Below are 18,047 nucleotides of genomic sequence, written 5' to 3'. Positions count from 1 at the left end.
TGATCATCATGTCAAGCAGGAATTAGAGCTCCTCTCAATTCCAATATCATAAAATCGAACCTAGTTTGGGATGGTCTAGAAAAATTGAACGAGCTAGGCAATAAAAATAAAAATACCCTACAATGAATTCCGGGACACACCGGAACGAAGGAAATGAAATTGCCGATAGGCTCGCTAAAACGGGGGCAGACAAGCTACAGAATAATGGAAAATGCACTGGAAAATAAGGTAGATAGGAGCAAAACCAATTATTGGGACAACCTACAGGGGCTGAGACAGGCAAAGACTCTTCTGGGAAATAATAACCAGAGTAGATTTGGTGAATGTATCAACCTGTAAGAACAATCTACGAAAACTAACAGGAGTTGTATCGGAGCACCGTCGCCACACCTAGAGACGCTAGAATTAGCACATATTGCGACGGACAGAGCACTATACATGAGAGTGTAAGAAATAGAAGACGAAGATCTCTGGCAGTTAAAACCATCCCACATTCTTGACTTTTTAAAAGGTATGCGAATAATGGATCAGCTGTAAACACTGGGTTCTCCAGTATCGCAGCAAGAAAGGGGTACATACACACAGCTAGCTATATTAGTCATTTGTCGAAAGCTAGTGACGTAAAGTATAAATCCACGAATACAGATAACTTTTAAATATGTGATTTCAAATTTTTCAAAACATATCACGAAAATTATTTTCTTGGCAGAGTCCTAGAAAATGTTATTGATTAATTAATAAATAAGACTTCTATTATCTTATTCTGTAAACCCAATAGTCTGTTATCCGAATTTTAGCTAAAGTCGCAGAATAGACAAACGCTAAATGCCGGACAATAATATATTGTCCGGCATTTAGCTAATATTCCGGGAGAATAGGCATGCGTGGCGCGCCATCAGCCCACTGGGATATTAGCTAAAATCCCAACTTGTCTATTGATCTACGATATGAATATCACCACCGGTTCTACCACATAACGTGTCAAACTTTGTGAAGAACGTTTACAATACACGATAGTAGCATAAGTTATATTTTTTTAAATGGAAAAGGCCAAAGTATCAAATATGGGTCAGAAATATTAGACGCATATTATTTAATAACCGTCGTGAACATCAATATTCTACAATTTAATTAATGCATACCAGTATATGGGTGACCTCGCGCAATTTGTCTGGTTTCCTAATACCTGCTTTTATCTAATACTATTACGACACGGTGTTCGTTTTTCAGTAAAGTGATATTATTTGTTGATTAAATAGAAGAATTATTATCGAGGTTCACAACATTTTATACTTTAATGGTGTCACTTGTTCCAATTTTTATATTAATTTACTAAAAACTAATTAAAAACCAATATACAGAAGCTGTTTAACAGACATGTGACTTTTCAGTGGTAAGAATTACTTTGTAAACATAATTATTTCATTTTGTGCCTGGTATCCGGTGTAGTACCAGCATTGTGGTTATCCATAAAGAGCGAATTTATAAGAGAAAAAATAAATAAATAAATTAGAAAGCTGCAAGTATCTTCAAATGGGGAATTTGTATATTATTCTAACAAATCTCAAAAAATCCTCTATAATCATATATGACAAGGTGTTTTTCCAAGTTATCTCTCCCTAAATTTTGTCTTTTATCTGACAAAGTATAATTCGTAAAGTTCCTTTCAACATTTATAGAGGTAAGGGGACATCCATTAATTACATGAACCCTTTATCGATCAGTTTAGACTCCCCCCTTACGTAAGACGCTAAAAATATTTTAAACTAATATTTTTCTTTATTATTCGGAAAAATAATAAACCGTTCAGGTATACTATACATAAACAAAACTTTTTTAAAAATTTTACTCAATCCATGGAGACTCTTATCGTTGAAATAATTGGACACATGTCATATGGAAATTCTAGTAGTGCTGGAAGACAGTCACGGCAACTTTTCTTCCACAACGCACATCAGCTCTTTAGCAAGACGCTTGACTACACGCATATGTTGAATCCTTACTACAGTTTCTGGTCGAAACATATGAAGAGCTGATCTGCACCTTTAAACACGAATATTCTTCATTTTTGGAATTGGTCGTAAGATTTTCGATTAATCACCCCTCGGTATAAATGAGATTTGGTGGGATTCCATTGAAACCCCCTTCTGAGTAATTAATGGATGCCTCTAGAAAGGAGCTTATTTAAATTCTTTACATATATCAATTTCAAAGTTTCCATTTAAAATTTTGTATATTTTCTCGGGGGTTTTGAAGCCTCTTCATTCCTAAAATAGTTAAACACTTTTCATTTACCTAATCACCAATTTTACCTGAAACTTTTGAATTATTAAATTCTTTAACAAGTTTGACTGATTCTATTGGCATTTTCTAATAAAGCTTTTCTTACAATATTTTGTGCAAAGTCTATGTACTCAGTAAGGCGGAAACGAAAGCTTATGCACAGCGTTATCCCAATCCACCGCATGTCCATCGAGCAAAAACAAGACTGGATTATCAACACCGTGCAAATATCTTTTTGTATCAAATCGTTCATGACAAACCGTTGATGATGCTCGTGGAGCACTTAGCGAGTTTCATCCTTTTACTCGGGAACACGAATATGGGAAGACTTGTTCGCACCAAAACAGTAAACAACAGCGAAAAGCTGGCCTCGCTCAGCAGAATTTAATAGCCTTACCTGCTTCTTTTCCTTTCGTACCAAGAATACGAGGCTTTTTGGTACAGTTGTCATGCCCGTTTCACCCAAATTGAAGATTCGATCTGGTGTTAATTTATACTTTGTTGTTATATCTGTTAATAAATCGGTAAATCCTTTAACCTGAATTTGGTTGAAGCCAGACGCTCGAGCTGCTGTCGGTGCTGGTTTTTGCAAAGTTAAGTCGGGGATACGCTTCAAGACATTTTCGAGCCAATTGTGTTGCAACTTATTATATTTGGTTAAACCAAAAAAGCGATTTCCAATATTTTTGACATAGTTCTGGTTCTCTCTCTTGCTTATTTTCTTTTCCGTGGCTACAGTTGAGTCTCTGGTGCTTTTATATTTGGTAAGTCTTCGTATTAATGTTGTCTTTGGAATATTAAATGGGGCGGCTGCTTTGTTAAGCCCCATTTTTCTCATAGCTACTCTTTAAATGGCATTTTTCATGTCCTCGTCAATTCAAGTTTGTCGTTACGGTTTTCTTTTATCATTGTAAACCAACTGAAATGAAAATACCTATCTAAATATAAAATTGTACAAATATAATCGCAAACAAACTGTATTTGTGATAAAACGGACCACGTTGTCCGTTTTGCCTTTTTTATAGATATGTAAACAATAAATTATTTTGAGATTAAGATTAAAGAGCACCTTGCCTATTTATTATTAAAAATGAGTCAAATAAAAAATATCTCAAACAATGACACAAAATCCCTGATACCTTGAACGTAATAAAACTGAATGCAGATAAAAATTTTCTGTTTTTGCATCAAAATACGCAAAAATTAACTTTCCTTGAAAAGATACGTGTCACTGTATGGCTGTTCCGAGGATACTGACCAACTCTGTGTGAGAGGCGACTGTCAAGTTGACTCAAGTCGATTAGAAATGGCATTAAAAGTTTGAAAGTTATTAGTCCGGTCCGTTCTGCCTACAGGGTTAGTTATACCGTTCTTCGTGCTCAGTTAACCGATATCGTGTTTCAATTTATGCAATTGTAAATGAAAAAACGTGACATGTGTTGAATGCAATTGTTTTACACCTAATTTTCGATTTCATACTGTTCCTTATTTGAAACTAGCAAAAAACCAGTACGGTACTGAAATGTTTCCAAAAATCCAGAACCTTAAAATAAGCTGAAGATCTTGAGGAACACCACATACTTTGAATCTTGTCTCCACGATAATTATCAACAAAGTTTTTAAAGTTTGTTTTCCCTACTGCAGCAATTCCCCATAGGTAGTTTAATAAAAAGACAATGTTACATTTATGAAAAAAGGATTAATTGTATGCAAAAAGGGGAAGGGACCATTTTTGTAAAGGATTTATCAAGTGTTTCGGTATACAAAGTATAATCAAATATTGAATTTTCTTTTTTTAACTCAAATTTTTTTCGTCACTCCTTGTGTGTGCCAATTTTCAGCATCTTTTTGCACTTCGAACTATTTTTTGCCTTTGCTTCCTGTACTAAATACATTGACAGATAAACGACAGCATTGAATCTATTGATTTTGACGTACTTGAAGTTTATTTTATTAATTAACCAAGTTTATTGATGTGTTTTGTCTAATTCTGGTAGTTTTTATATTTTAAAAAAGTAAGTCCAAAACCTATTATCTAGGAAAGCGAGGCGCAGTTTTTGGCATCACCAATCATAAGAATTTAATATCACATTTAAGTAATCTACGTAATAAATCATCATAAAAGTTTCAAGTCAACATTCCAGGACTTATACAGTTAATTTAACGAGCAATTTAATGAAAAATTTGTGTTGTAAATTATGAAGCAGATGCGGAAAATGTTTGATAAACAGTAAACAGATTAATTAGAAATGCAGATTTTTTACTAAATCAACCATATAGTTAAAGATGGGATGTCTCTGTGGATTTTGTGACGAGTGTTCTACAAAGGCATGTCGTGTCATCAAAACAGTTGGTTTCGTTATAACCTCTTGTATTTGTGTATGCGTATTTATAATAATTGTAGTGGCAATTATATTATATACTAAATCTTTACAAAAATAGACAATTAGTTTGAAAAAATATGTTCTAAATCACAGTTATAATTCCAATTAATACATTTGACTACTTCAAAGTTATCAATTTCTTTTTACTTTGTTTCATTTTTTATAAATGCTTTTTAAACGGTGTAGTCTTTATATTAGTATCTTATTTAAGTTATTTAAATGACTTATGAGATTTTTTTCAGCACAAATATAATTAGGTTAAGAACTTACGAAGTATCAGAATCCTCCACAGTCAACAAAGGCCTTAGACAAGGGTGCTGCATGTCATTAACACTTTTCAAAATATATGTTTCAAAACCTCTAACAACTTAAAACAAAAAATTGAAAGTAATGGAGATTTAAATCGATGATGACACCTGTTTATACACACTGCAATTTGCAGATGATATAAGAAATAACATGTGTAATCGACCTGGATGACTTAAGGCACGTAAACTTAAATAAAAATACGGAAAACAGGAACTGCTGATGAACGTAGACAATCTGACACAGTATTTATGTAAAGGAGAGGATACAACCGACATACAAATAGAAAACAACGAAATTATAACGAGATATGAGAACTATAAATATCTAAGAGTTATTTTTGACATATATGGGTTAGATGATACATCAAATGTACAATAAATAGAGCAAGAGCAATATCAAAATCATTAAACTGAATACTAAAATTGGAAACAACGAAAACGAGACTAGAAGAACACCAAAAAAAAATCACGGAAATGGACGTCTTAAGAAGAGCCAATAGAACCTCAAAGCTAGATCGAATCAGTGACAACAAAATAAGAAAGCAAATGAACCTGAAAGAAACATACAATGTACGAGGATATATTGAAAAATTCTTAGCATACTAAAGAACCAAACAAAATTTCATTGTCAAAATATTTTATTACTCAACGTATTCTCCTCTTAATTGGATACATTTATTACAGCGAACCTCCAACGTCTCTAGACCTTTAAAAAAAATCTTTCTTCTTGCTCTGCAAACCAAATTTTCTTATATAAAATTTTGTTCATAAAAACGATACAAAAATTTAACTTCAATTAAAAAAATCAGTTGCATAATAAATAGTCCTCGTAATTGTCATGTTCCTGTTTAAATGCTGAAAAAAAAAAACCGAAAAGTCGTGAGTGGAACGGAAATGATTGCGTATATCGTTTGGAGTTTACTAGTACATTAGTTCAGTTGATTAGACGCGTGACCTACCAAGCAGAAAACCGTCTACATGTTCCATCCGTAAAACGAATGATGTTAAATTTTATTTTGATCAATGAATGAACTTTTTACATATATCCATCTAAATTATAAAAATTGTTTTATTGTGAGTTTCAGAGTTTTGCGAAACGTTAAAACAAGTATAAAAATGTATGGTCATCGTTTCCTCAATATAAATTGTACTGCCTGGCAATCATTCTTGTGGGCGTCCGGTGGAAATTCTTTTGCATGGTTTGTGATCTTTGACATTCTGCACGTATACAGTCTGTTAACATGCCGGTTATATTCCCTCCATCTCTTAATTATTAACTGTATTAGTCTGTTTGTTAGTCAATCTAATACCGTTATATTTATATGTTGTCATACCGATCGATTCTCAAAATTAAATTTGAGACTTTCTTTATAATATATCTATTAATTAAAACACAGTAATATTTTTATAAAATAGGTCACGAAAACTGTTCGAAGTATCATATTAATCCATTTAATCCTCTTACCAATATCGGTATCCTTTTTATCTAATTTTATACGCTTCACTTTGTTTACTTATTATACTTATTAGTCCCACATACTTTAGTGTAATAATAAATATTTATCCGCCGGTTTTGTTTTGGTTTTATACATAAACAATAAATTGTCGAATTAGATGTTTGTTCTGGAATAACAAAAGCTTCTATTAAATATTGTAATAACTCCGAGGAGTCTAATAACAGGAAATTTGCCAATTGTAATTGTAACTGTATATGAAAATATGCAAAAAGTAAATATAATTAATATTAGTGATATCACTTATCCATTTATATTGTATTTATTTTTAAAAATATTTTTTTCTTTCTTCATAATATGGCGTCAGAAAGAAAATCTTCTACTACCAATATGGATTCCTCTATTATGACATTTTTGTGTCAATTACAGCAGTTATAGAGCAAATATAATAATATGTAATAATAATAAAGACCTTTATTATTATTATTAAAAATCAATTACAGAATATAAATATAAACCGCTTTCTGCCATTTAATATTCACAGTGTTGTCAAATTGTAAGAAATTTCCTGGATCAAAAAGGATTGTCTATAATATAGCCGACAACTTTCAACGATTTTTACTGTTTATGCTTAGAAACTGACAAATTTCTATATATTTTGAAATGAGTAGATTTATTCATTTTCCAGATTTAAAAGTATAGTACGTCTTAGATTGTTTATTTTTTTATGTCAATATTTCCACTTTTTTATTGAGTAGATTATGCTTTTTAAAGCAAATCCTCACACGACCCTCTGAAAATCACTTGTGCATTAACAGAAACAAGTTATTATTGATATTGAAGTGTACGCTGTACATAGATCGATAGTCACTTTATTGAAATACTTTGATTTTAGCGGGATTCGCCATTTTATTGTTTTAAAGTGATGCAATAATCGAACCTTTATAGAACATTTTACTGTACTACACCAAAACGTTAATATACACCCCACAAAAATTATCGTATTATTTTTCAAATATTTTAAATGTGTTGCCTGTTTTTCGAATTTTATTATTATTACGAATTAAAACACCAATATATACGCCTTTTGCAACATTTATTTTATATCAGTTCAATCTACAGAGGACAAAAAGTTTTATTTACCAAAACATCGATAATATCAAAAAAATTGTACGAAACATCTATACAAAAAAATGAACGGTGCTTAAACTAAAACCAGCCAATGAATTTTTAATAGCGTGTGTTGCCGCCCCTCGATTCAATTACAGCTTCCATTCGTCTTGGAAAGCTTCTAAACAGGTTCTGGACGTATATTTGCGGCATGTTTTCCCAGAAGTTGAAAAGAATATTTTGAAGATCATCTGGTGTTCTTATTGGTGCCGGATGTTGCTGAATTTGCTATCCTAGATGGTCCCAGACATGCTCTATTGGGTATCTCGACATCTTCTAAGTACTGCCGAAACACTCTAGCAGCGTGTGGACGAGCACAGAGTTGTCACCGATATGAGGCATACAGGGCACTACATGGGGTTCTAGGGTATTGGATATGTACCTGTCAGCATTTAGTCTTCCATCATTCACTGGTACTAACTCCGTGCGACCCTCGAAAGAAATTCCTCCCCAATCCATGATAGAGCCACCACCAAAGCTTTCAGTTTGACAAAAATTAACCTGATCGTGCCGTTCACCACTGGTACACGCCTATCTGATGAATAGACAAAATCTTGATTAATCCGTGAATAAAATATTGGACCAATCTTGAATATTCCAATTTGCGTATTCTCGAGCAAAAACAAAAAAAAGGTGAAAGATTCACAAAACACTCGAGTTAAGAAGACTGTTGAACATTTTCCTGGGTTGAATATGCTTCAAAATGAGCTATAAAAAGGAAACAGTTGGGTGTTTAGTTAGTTCCAAATCGTTGAATATAAAGGGCAACAAAATGTGCCTTAGGCCTCCAAGGGCCGAGGGAATTTATATCGCTGTTGCTCGTACTAACCTTGAATACATTTCCTTGTTTTATGAGGATTGACACTGTAAATGTAAAAAGCACCCCTTATCAAAGATAAGATTAAATGGGTAGAAAAAAGGGCTAATTTCAATTTCCTACTATAATTGTTCTCATATTTTCAAAAAACCTTAAAAAAAACAGAAATATCCACATACAATTTTTCATAACGAAGCAAAGTCAATAAAAAAATCTAAAAATAAAAAATGCATCACCTATCATAACAACAACAAAATAATATATGTGTAATTTATGGAATTATTGGATTTAAAAATAAAATTTAAACCGTGATTTGATTCATAAAAATCACTTAATTTAATTGTAATGCAAATGCGAATAAATAATTTAACAAGTAGAGTGTAGGTGGCCTTGATTATGACCTTGTTATTGAATGAATATACTTGGTATATTACTTTGTTGTGATAAAAATATTTCGAAGCAAGGAAACCTCCATTATCAATAAAATTGCCTTGGTTAACTTGAATTCAACTATAGACTAGCTTCTGTATTTTAGAATACACAGGGTATATTGAAAAATATTTAACAGTTTATCGTTAACACCACAGAAATCGTACTCTTGTCGAACAATTAAATATATAATAGAAGAGGGAATTTATGGGGCCACTGAGAATATTTAGAGATCACATCAACTTTCAAACGGAATAGAACACAATCCCTAAGACATAAAAGAAACAAACTTTTGTTTAGATTAAACGTACTATGCGTAGCAATTTTAGAACACGTCAAACGTTGCCAGATCGAAGATTATGCTGCAATCCTCATCACCTAATAACACTCCTCTCGTTAATATTTCATTATGTTGACTAACGACTACCAAGGGGAAAGAACTGCTGGAAGCAAGTTCATTTACTGGTCACAAAACAGTCCTGATTTGATAGAATTCTTCATCATAACAAACTTATCAGCAAACTATATGCAAATTGAAGGACAGGAACTCATTCATCAATAATCCTAACATTAAATCCTAAATTAAATTAGTAGTAACCTTCAAATATTGTTCTTGTAACAAATAAAATAATATGCAAGGAATTCTTATTTATGGAATTCAAATTAATAAACTTTATTATGGTTATTATATTATTAAAAATACAAAATACAACGCCTTGCCTGATAATAATTGGCTATTTGCAGGGTTAGGCTACTTATTTATTAATAAAAGGTCCAGAAACATGAAAAAAATAACTTTTGTACTATACTAGTTTACTGAAAATATTAATTCTAATCTTTATCTGAGATAATACGTAATAGTTTCAATCAGTCTTTTGCATTCACAAAGAGTATAATATGAATTTAGTTTACTAATAGTCCTTTCTCATTTATTATTTAGTTACCTCACAACCTAATTCTTATACAGAATGAGTTTTTTATAAATTTATTTACACGTATTTTTATTAAGGATGTTTGCGAAATATCAAATTTCGTGGATATTTGTCTAGTACTCAAGTGAAGATCGTCTTCTAACATAAATAAATTTTTACTGAACCAGTTTCGTTAAACTTTTTCACTAATTTACTGACAGTAGATCTTGTTATGGGACTTCGGTTAGGATATAAATTATTAAAGGTATTACACGTTTCTTGTTGACTTCTACGCTTATCGCCATATCCTAAATCAATTCTTTTTCAGATAAACGATCCATTGTGACTTTCAATAAACTTCAACAATAATAATTTATTGAAACGTCAACTTCGGCGGAGTTAACGAAAATGTAGCTATAATTCCAACATTATGGCATTTAAATATAGGATACATTAGATGAAAAATAATAAATATTTCTTAAGGATTTCGAAAAGCGAAAAATATAGAGTGTGATTCGTTTGAAATAACAAATTTCATTATTTTTCCGGTAAAAGGAACGATCTGACAACAATGTAAATACCAACATAATGCCGTTCCTATCAGAAGAATAAAAATCGTACAAGACGTTTCCAAGATAATTGAGGCGTTCCATACATAAAATCAAATATTTTCCTTTCACTATCGTTTTCAAATTTCCTTCTTTAATATATTATCAAAGTTTTTTCTTTCGAAGTTTCTGTCTGTTTAGTGAAATCTTCATTGTCTTGTTTTAGCTGCATTTCTGATTCCACTTGTAAAGTCAAATTATTTTCAAGAGGTTGTTGGCTATTATCTGCATCTACGTCTACGTCATCTACAAGTTCAATGTTCTTTGCGTCGTCTTTAATGATTCTGCATGTTTTTCATTTTTTTTCCGTAACCTATTCTTGTTTGGCATTACAAATGTAGACGGGTGATTCCGTTCTAACTGTGATATTCAATGTCCTGTATTGTTTTTTTGTAATAGTCATTAATTAATAATCAATTAATAAAAATTTTGTGTTGATTGAATAATTCTTAAGATATTTAAACATTATTTTTATACAATATAACTTGCCACTTAAAGAAAACTTATACTACATCACTTGAATGTCAGTACCGTGTCATGTCCATTCCTAGAATTTACCGATAAATTATTAATTTTTTTTGTCGTAACAAATGATTTAAACTAATTACCTTATAAATTCTAATGTTTATGATCAAACTGAGGAAAATTGATGCACTTGTTGTTTAATATCTTAAGTTACCATGTCAGTACCGTGTCATGTCCATTCCTAGAATTCACCGATAAATTATTAATTTTTTTTGTCGTAACAAATGATTTAAACTAATTACCTTATAAATTCTAATGTTTATGATCAAACTGAGGAAAATTGATGCACTTGTTGTTTAATATCTTAAGTTACCATGTCAGTACCGTGGATAAATGAGTCAGTACCGTGGAACTCAAAATCCGACATTTGTGTCTTGCTCGTGATACTTTGAAGTTGTAGTAAATTCCTCTTAGAGTTTTATTTTTACAGTAAAATAGATGAATAATATGCATAAAAAATTTAGAAAAGTTAAATTTTAAAATCTTGAAATTTTGAATACAAAAAATCACAGTTAGAACGGAATCACCCAGACTCTCTTCTGCATAATACTTCAACACTCAATCTAAAGGGTTGCAGGCTGTCGACAACATTTTTGATTTTGTACCATTCTTCGTCCGTAAATTTTATTAACTTTTTCAAAATTTTCAATAGTTTATTATATTTTAATAATAATTGTTTACATTCTTACATTCAATTTCATTTAGTTGTCGTTTCTGTATATACTTTCTGAAAAGAAACACATTCTTTGAAATAGTATATTACATAACGAGTTTGGAAAGTGACATATGACTCTTTCCAACGAGTTGTGTACAATATTTTTCCTACGACCACGTAAAAAATTCTTCGAAAAACGTATTTTTTAAATAAGAAAGTCAATTAAACAATATCACACATGTGTTAAAAACTATATAAACACGTGTGCTGAAAAGTTAAAAAATCCTACAAAATATTTTGTATTTTGTAATAGTAGAAATGACAAAAACGAAACGAATGATTATGAAATATTTTACTTTTAACTTACCTGCTAGTAAAATCAAAACAGTTCTGAAGAATGTTTTCCTTCACTATGGAGAATAAATTTACATTCAACTACTTTATACATTACCCAGTAATAGTAATGACACTTAATTTTAACGTTTAAATTATCTTGCAGATGCTAGTATGTATTTGAACACAAATCACAAAAAACTTTTAATTTTTATTGTATTCACTGATATAACCTCAAAAAATCATATTGTCTACTTCTTCAGTCATCTAAAATCTGGCCTTTTTCCTTTCGGCACCCAGCCAGATTCATATTGTATTCGCGTATTCCCTCTATCGTTCGAGACCATATATAACATAAGAAAAAGAAGTATTTCAATTCATGTATATTTTATTTTTTAGTACATGTGTGAAATAAGTTACTTTCTTAGGTAAAAATGAGTGTGCAATCTATAATTTTCATAAGTGATCGTAGAAAAACACATTTTAAATATAGTATTCGGTGAATTTATGGTTTTTGGATTTTTATCGGCCAAAAATATGTTAAAATGTTGGTTTTCAAAATGGAAAAAAATTTAAAAATATCGATTTTTTTATGGCCACAAATATGATGATACCATTAACTGCTATGTTCTAAATCTAGTAATTTTTTCTTACCTAGATAAATGTCAAAACTAATTACTAGAAAGTAGATTCATTCATATAATTATAATTTGAATTAATGAAAAAATTCGTCAAGCTAATTATCTCTTCAAAGCAAATTTTCTGACCCTGAGAGATAAGTTAGAAGTATAGTAAAAGTAATCGCCTATTTTTATTTGTTTTTCAGACTACGCAGTCATTTCTTTACTTAGCAATAATGATATGAATGTCTTGTTTGCTAGATAAATTATTTAAATGTATTGTTGTTGCATAACGTAACGAGACTAAATACTGTAATCATATCCTGTTATGCTGAGCTGCTAGTTTACGCAACGAATAATTTTCAGCTTAAAGAAAACTTAAATAATAAAAATAAATGCAATGTATCCACCAATGAATGTAACTGTCAATTGTAAACTAATATATAATATTCAAAATATTGATGAATGATTATAAAGAAATCCGAATATGCAAATGAAAAACACAAAATATGCGCATGAATATGCAAATCATTTAGTCAAATATGCACAAAAATGGGCTATAAATATGCAAAAAAAATCTCATACATACTTTTTTTACATAGGTACTAAGCTGAAACTAAATATGCAAAGCATATAATTATAACAGTGAACCACTAAATGACCAGCCTCTCTTATCTAGCTTCCATCGCGTATTGGAATCACTGGGAACGAATCTGCAAATCACCCAAGAAGCCTCTAACAACTCTTTAAAACGTCTAATCCAACTTAAGAATGATCTCAAGTTTGACTTAAAAAACTTCATCTTGGTGCTACTCTCACCTTTCCTGGAAGAGAAGGAGAGAAGCTGTAACAATAAGAAGAGTTTGTATTAACCACACAAAACTTACGGTTATTTCATGTCTTGATAGAGTCTTTCTGCCTGCTAAAATTATCATTTCCGTGTGCTCTTGCCGAGTGCAGACAATCTACCGCAGAATATCAATTTAATGTGAAAACTATATGAAAACACTCAATTTCCTTACAGAAAACAAGAAAGTCTTGGAGCTCCTTGAGGTTACGAGCTGTATCAGAAAATATTATTCATGTAATGTAATAGATTTTGTTAAGTCCTTTATGTAACTTTTATTTTTTCTGTTTCTGTGCCAATGACCATAGCTATTACAAAAAAGCAGCAAATAAACATAGAACAAACAGCAAATAAGCAAATAAATAATAAAAAAGGAAAGGTAAAGGAAATACCTTTCATTCAAATATTGCACGAGGCTTTCTAATGAGTTGATACAAAGTTAGTTGATGTAGGAGTAATTTCTACTATTTCTGTTCAACATTAACATTTTAAATCAACATTTCCGAAAAAAAACAGAAACATGTTTCTCTCCCCGTATTTTTATCTATTAAAGCATTATATTAATCATTTTGCTTACTTTCAAATACTTCAAAATTAGATTTTACAAAATTAACTTAATTAAGAGCCACGATAAAATAATCGCGTTTTTCAAGATGATACTCGGCGTATGTTTGATGACAAATTTTATTCATCAAACTGATGAATTGGGTAAATTGAAACACCCTATATACATTATTTTGTATTGAAACAATCTAGATTGTAGTAATTATCGAGTTGACGATTTTCAAACCAAATAGTATTGAATACATAGCAAATTATACACCTATACTGTTTATGGAAACAAAGCATTTTTTGCAGTTTTTATTTCCAATTTTTCGTTATTTTCTTCACTTTGCTTCGTTGTTTTTGATGTATATGAAATCTGCAATTTCGCGACACAACTTTTATATGAATTTTGAGATACCAAAAATTCTCTCTAAACCCAAAAAACTATGTGTTTCTAGGTCCTCTTGAATATATTATTCTAGTAATGTATAGATATAAAATATGTGTCTTTCGTTTACAGTTACTTTTCTAATCTTTCAGTGCCACTCGGTCCTGTCCTGACCTCCGACCTAAAAGTTTTTCGCGATTGTGTTGACCTAGAACCCGGGGCAATTTACATAGCTCCGTCGAAGCGTGCTGTACCAACAGCCCCCATATTCTCTGATACTCGCAGACTAGTACATGCAGTGAAACTACAAAGTATGCTGACCGTGTGCAAGAACTCATCGAGGTGTGACACTATATAACGGCCTTGTAGGTCGGGGAACCGACAATCCACTTAGAAGACAGTCTCAAGAGAAATGAACTACAGGTGGAGTTCGCCAGGGTCGGCTCAGAAATACATTTAGAAAAATAGCATTTTAAACGTTAAAATTTCTTCATTTAGAAGTTTTCGTATTTCTAAAAATTAAATAAAACATGATTAGGAATGATAAATGTATCAAAGACAAAAAATATATGTAGAATGGACTGAATAACGCACGCAAAATGATGTTATACATTTTTTTTCCCACACTGTACTGTACTGTAAAATCGTATTACTAGTACTAATTTGAGTCCGGTAAATGGCACTTTAGGGTATCCTTGCTCTGTACAGCATTCTTAAATTCACCCAATCTTTGAAATAATTAGAAATAAAAAATCAATTAACATCAATAACTAAACTTTTATTCTAATTTTTGAATGTTGACAATAATAGTGCAACTACTGTTACCAGAAACATTTATTGTAGGAATTACTGGGTGTACTTCAATAGTACTGGAAGATGTGTGGTTTTGGTCTAACACTTGTGCAAAAGTTTCACTCCTTTGTATCATTCTTTCTATTTTCTTTTTGCTCTTTGCTAATGTTTTCAAACACTAACACTAGACTTAATTAATTTAATCAATAATAAACTATTCACTAATATTAAACTGACTTTTATAATTTATTCACATTCACCGATTTCGTTTCGCAAACTATAACTATTTATTATGAACTAACTCCGCTAAATAAACTCATTTATATACCCAAAACGAATTTCTCAAAAATTCTAGAAAATAAACAAATAAAACTAATAAATAGAAAGACCTTCCTAGCAATTAGTTCTAAAAAAATAACATAAACAACTCGCGATTGTTTATAAAAAGCGTCAAAGCCAATATCATACGAATTCCCTCTCGCCTAATTTTAGCGTTCCATTATAATTGAACAGGACCGATCTCACGACCCATGTCGTGGACGATTTCGTAACATTATGAAAATTCCAAAATAGGTCAGTATATAAACAATTGTAAGATTCATTCCATACATTCTGGAATCATTTAGACTATGTAACTGAGTAGAGAGATTGAATCTACGAGTATCTTTATTTCGACAACTCAATGAATGTGGTATGTAAAAAACTTCTCTTTAAAACCTCTACCTAGACTATTATCATGAATATTGTATAACACTCCTCGTTTTCAGCAACATTTTATCAATATTTTAACACCATACCTCAATTCATTATTAATGCGCCTCATAGAAAAACCAATCATTAATAATTGATTAGTTTATAAGGTGACTACCATATTAAATTAATATATTCGTCTTAGTTTATTAGTTTTATACGATGTACGTGCACAATTGATGAATTCTACTACTTAAGCATACAAATTAATGGTACTTTTTATTACCTAACGTCATTTAAACGATTATTTTTTTTTAAAAGCTATTTCAGAGATTCTTTAAACAACTGAAGTAACGTTGCATCTATTTCCATTTGAATAAATATATAACATCACTGAATAAGTCGTGTGACTAACTGAGAAAAACACATGTTTTTTTGCCGAAAACCTCACAATAGGTTTCAGTTTCAGTAATTGCTTCTTCATTTGAGTTGAATTTCTTACCGGCAAGCATTTTTTTGAGATCAGCAAATAGCCAGTAGTCACTGGGGGCCTGATCTGAACTATACGGTGGAGAAGGAAGCAATTCGAAGTGTAATTCGTTCAATTGAACCATCGTTAAAGCGGTTCACTCAGATGATCTTTCGATTCCGGAGTGAAGTCGATGAACAATATTTCATGGCACATCCCAAAGCTGCTGTTGTACATTTGGACGCTACGAACATGGTTCACGACTGCAGTCCACTCAGATGTTGATTGTTTTGATTCCGGAGTGAAGTGATGGATCAATGTTTCATCCACTATCACATATCGACGCAAAAAATCTGATTTATTACTTGTAAACTTGACCAAACTCGTTGTTATTTTTGCTCGACTGTGATTAAACGTGGCACCCACTTTAAAAAAAAAACATTCTCATGGTCAAATGTTCATGCATAATTGTGAACACATTGACTTCTGATATCTTTACGACCTCAGCTATTTCAGGCAATATCAATTTACGATTAGATATAACCAATTTGTGGAGTTTTTCGATGTTTTTTAGAGTAACCACCTTAATTGGACGAACAGAACGTTCATCATCATCGGTGTCTATAAATTTTGAGTTCTACTTTGCGCATATTTTTCCATTTCCATTGCCCTTATGACCCTTATACCTCATGACCTTACAACGTTTATGTAGTGTATTTAGAACACATACAATTCCATTCTCCACAAAATCGAGTTTCTTTAGCGCTGCTTGGCTTTCTGTGAACATAGCAATTGTCTTAAATTGAGTTTCGGATGGTATAAAAAAGTCCATCACTCAAAATTAAAAAATTGGTCCGAGTCGGTTCGGTTAGCCCTAATCTGCCCCAGTTCAAGTATTCTTTGTTTATTGAGCTGAAGACCGAGTTAAGGTGTAACAGTGACAATGGGTGTACGAACATTTTTATTTTAAAGATGCATATTTTTATAGTGGGATAGAAGTTACAGCGTGTGTGAATAAAGGGAGAATATATCAAAAAATAATCACATTTTTTTTCTAATTTATGACTTTTGTTTTTATATTTCAGTGGTACTACGGCGAGCATGATGCAGATCACCGAGGATACACCTCCAGATATGTTGGCAGGAGCCATGGATCTTTTAGTCCATTTACCAACCGGTAGAAAAGTTAAAATGTCTGTTGAAAGAAGGTAACATGATATTATAACTAGCCTTAAGGGATTAATCGATAATTATATACCTTAGTGATGGAGAATTACTTTATATACAAAATAGTGACTATAAAAAATAGTATACTGGATGTCAAGTTGGGATATTCATATGAAATCACCCCTTATTACTAAATAGGGGGTGATAAATGAATGGATCTTTGTATAAACTTACAAACTTAATACAAAATTACAAATCTAAATAAATAAGTCTTATTTTCCCTATACGAAGTCAATATAAACAATTCTGATGACAATTTTGGCATCTAGTCACATGATAGTTGACGAAAATCTTGCATTTCAAATTGTCGTGTCATTTTCTTTCATTCGACCTTTTTTCGACCACCTTAATTTAATTTAAACGTTCTCTAGCTATCTTATCTACATTATATTTTTCAAATATTGTTGTATGGTAAAAACAAATTCTATTAAGCCCCTTCCAACAATTATTGTTTCTCCCATTAAGCGTTAGGTAACGATTTTGGTACTCACGTCATACTCCTTATTTGCATATTTCTATCCTACTCGCTGCGCCATGTCACTTAGACTTGAAGACTAGAAACCCAATAGGGAATGATGAAGAAGAGTAGGG

General features: G+C 31.4%; 1 protein-coding gene across 2 annotated transcripts in view; it reads left to right on the top strand.

The window, feature by feature from the left end:
• LOC130901222 (uncharacterized) overlaps window positions 1-18,047 on the top strand; it is a 125,390-nt gene that overhangs the window by 57,868 nt on the left and 49,475 nt on the right. For both annotated transcript variants that reach the window (XM_057812430.1, XM_057812429.1), the window contains exon 2: window positions 17,315-17,437. In XM_057812430.1, coding sequence (XP_057668413.1) covers window positions 17,331-17,437 — 107 coding nt within the window. In that variant the 5' untranslated portion in view covers window positions 17,315-17,330. The remainder of the gene's footprint in view (window positions 1-17,314; window positions 17,438-18,047) is intronic.

The sequence above is a fragment of the Diorhabda carinulata genome, chromosome X, assembly GCF_026250575.1.
Source record: "Diorhabda carinulata isolate Delta chromosome X, icDioCari1.1, whole genome shotgun sequence".
NCBI lineage: Eukaryota > Metazoa > Arthropoda > Insecta > Coleoptera > Chrysomelidae > Diorhabda > Diorhabda carinulata.
This window is presented reverse-complemented; position numbering and strand designations above follow the sequence as displayed.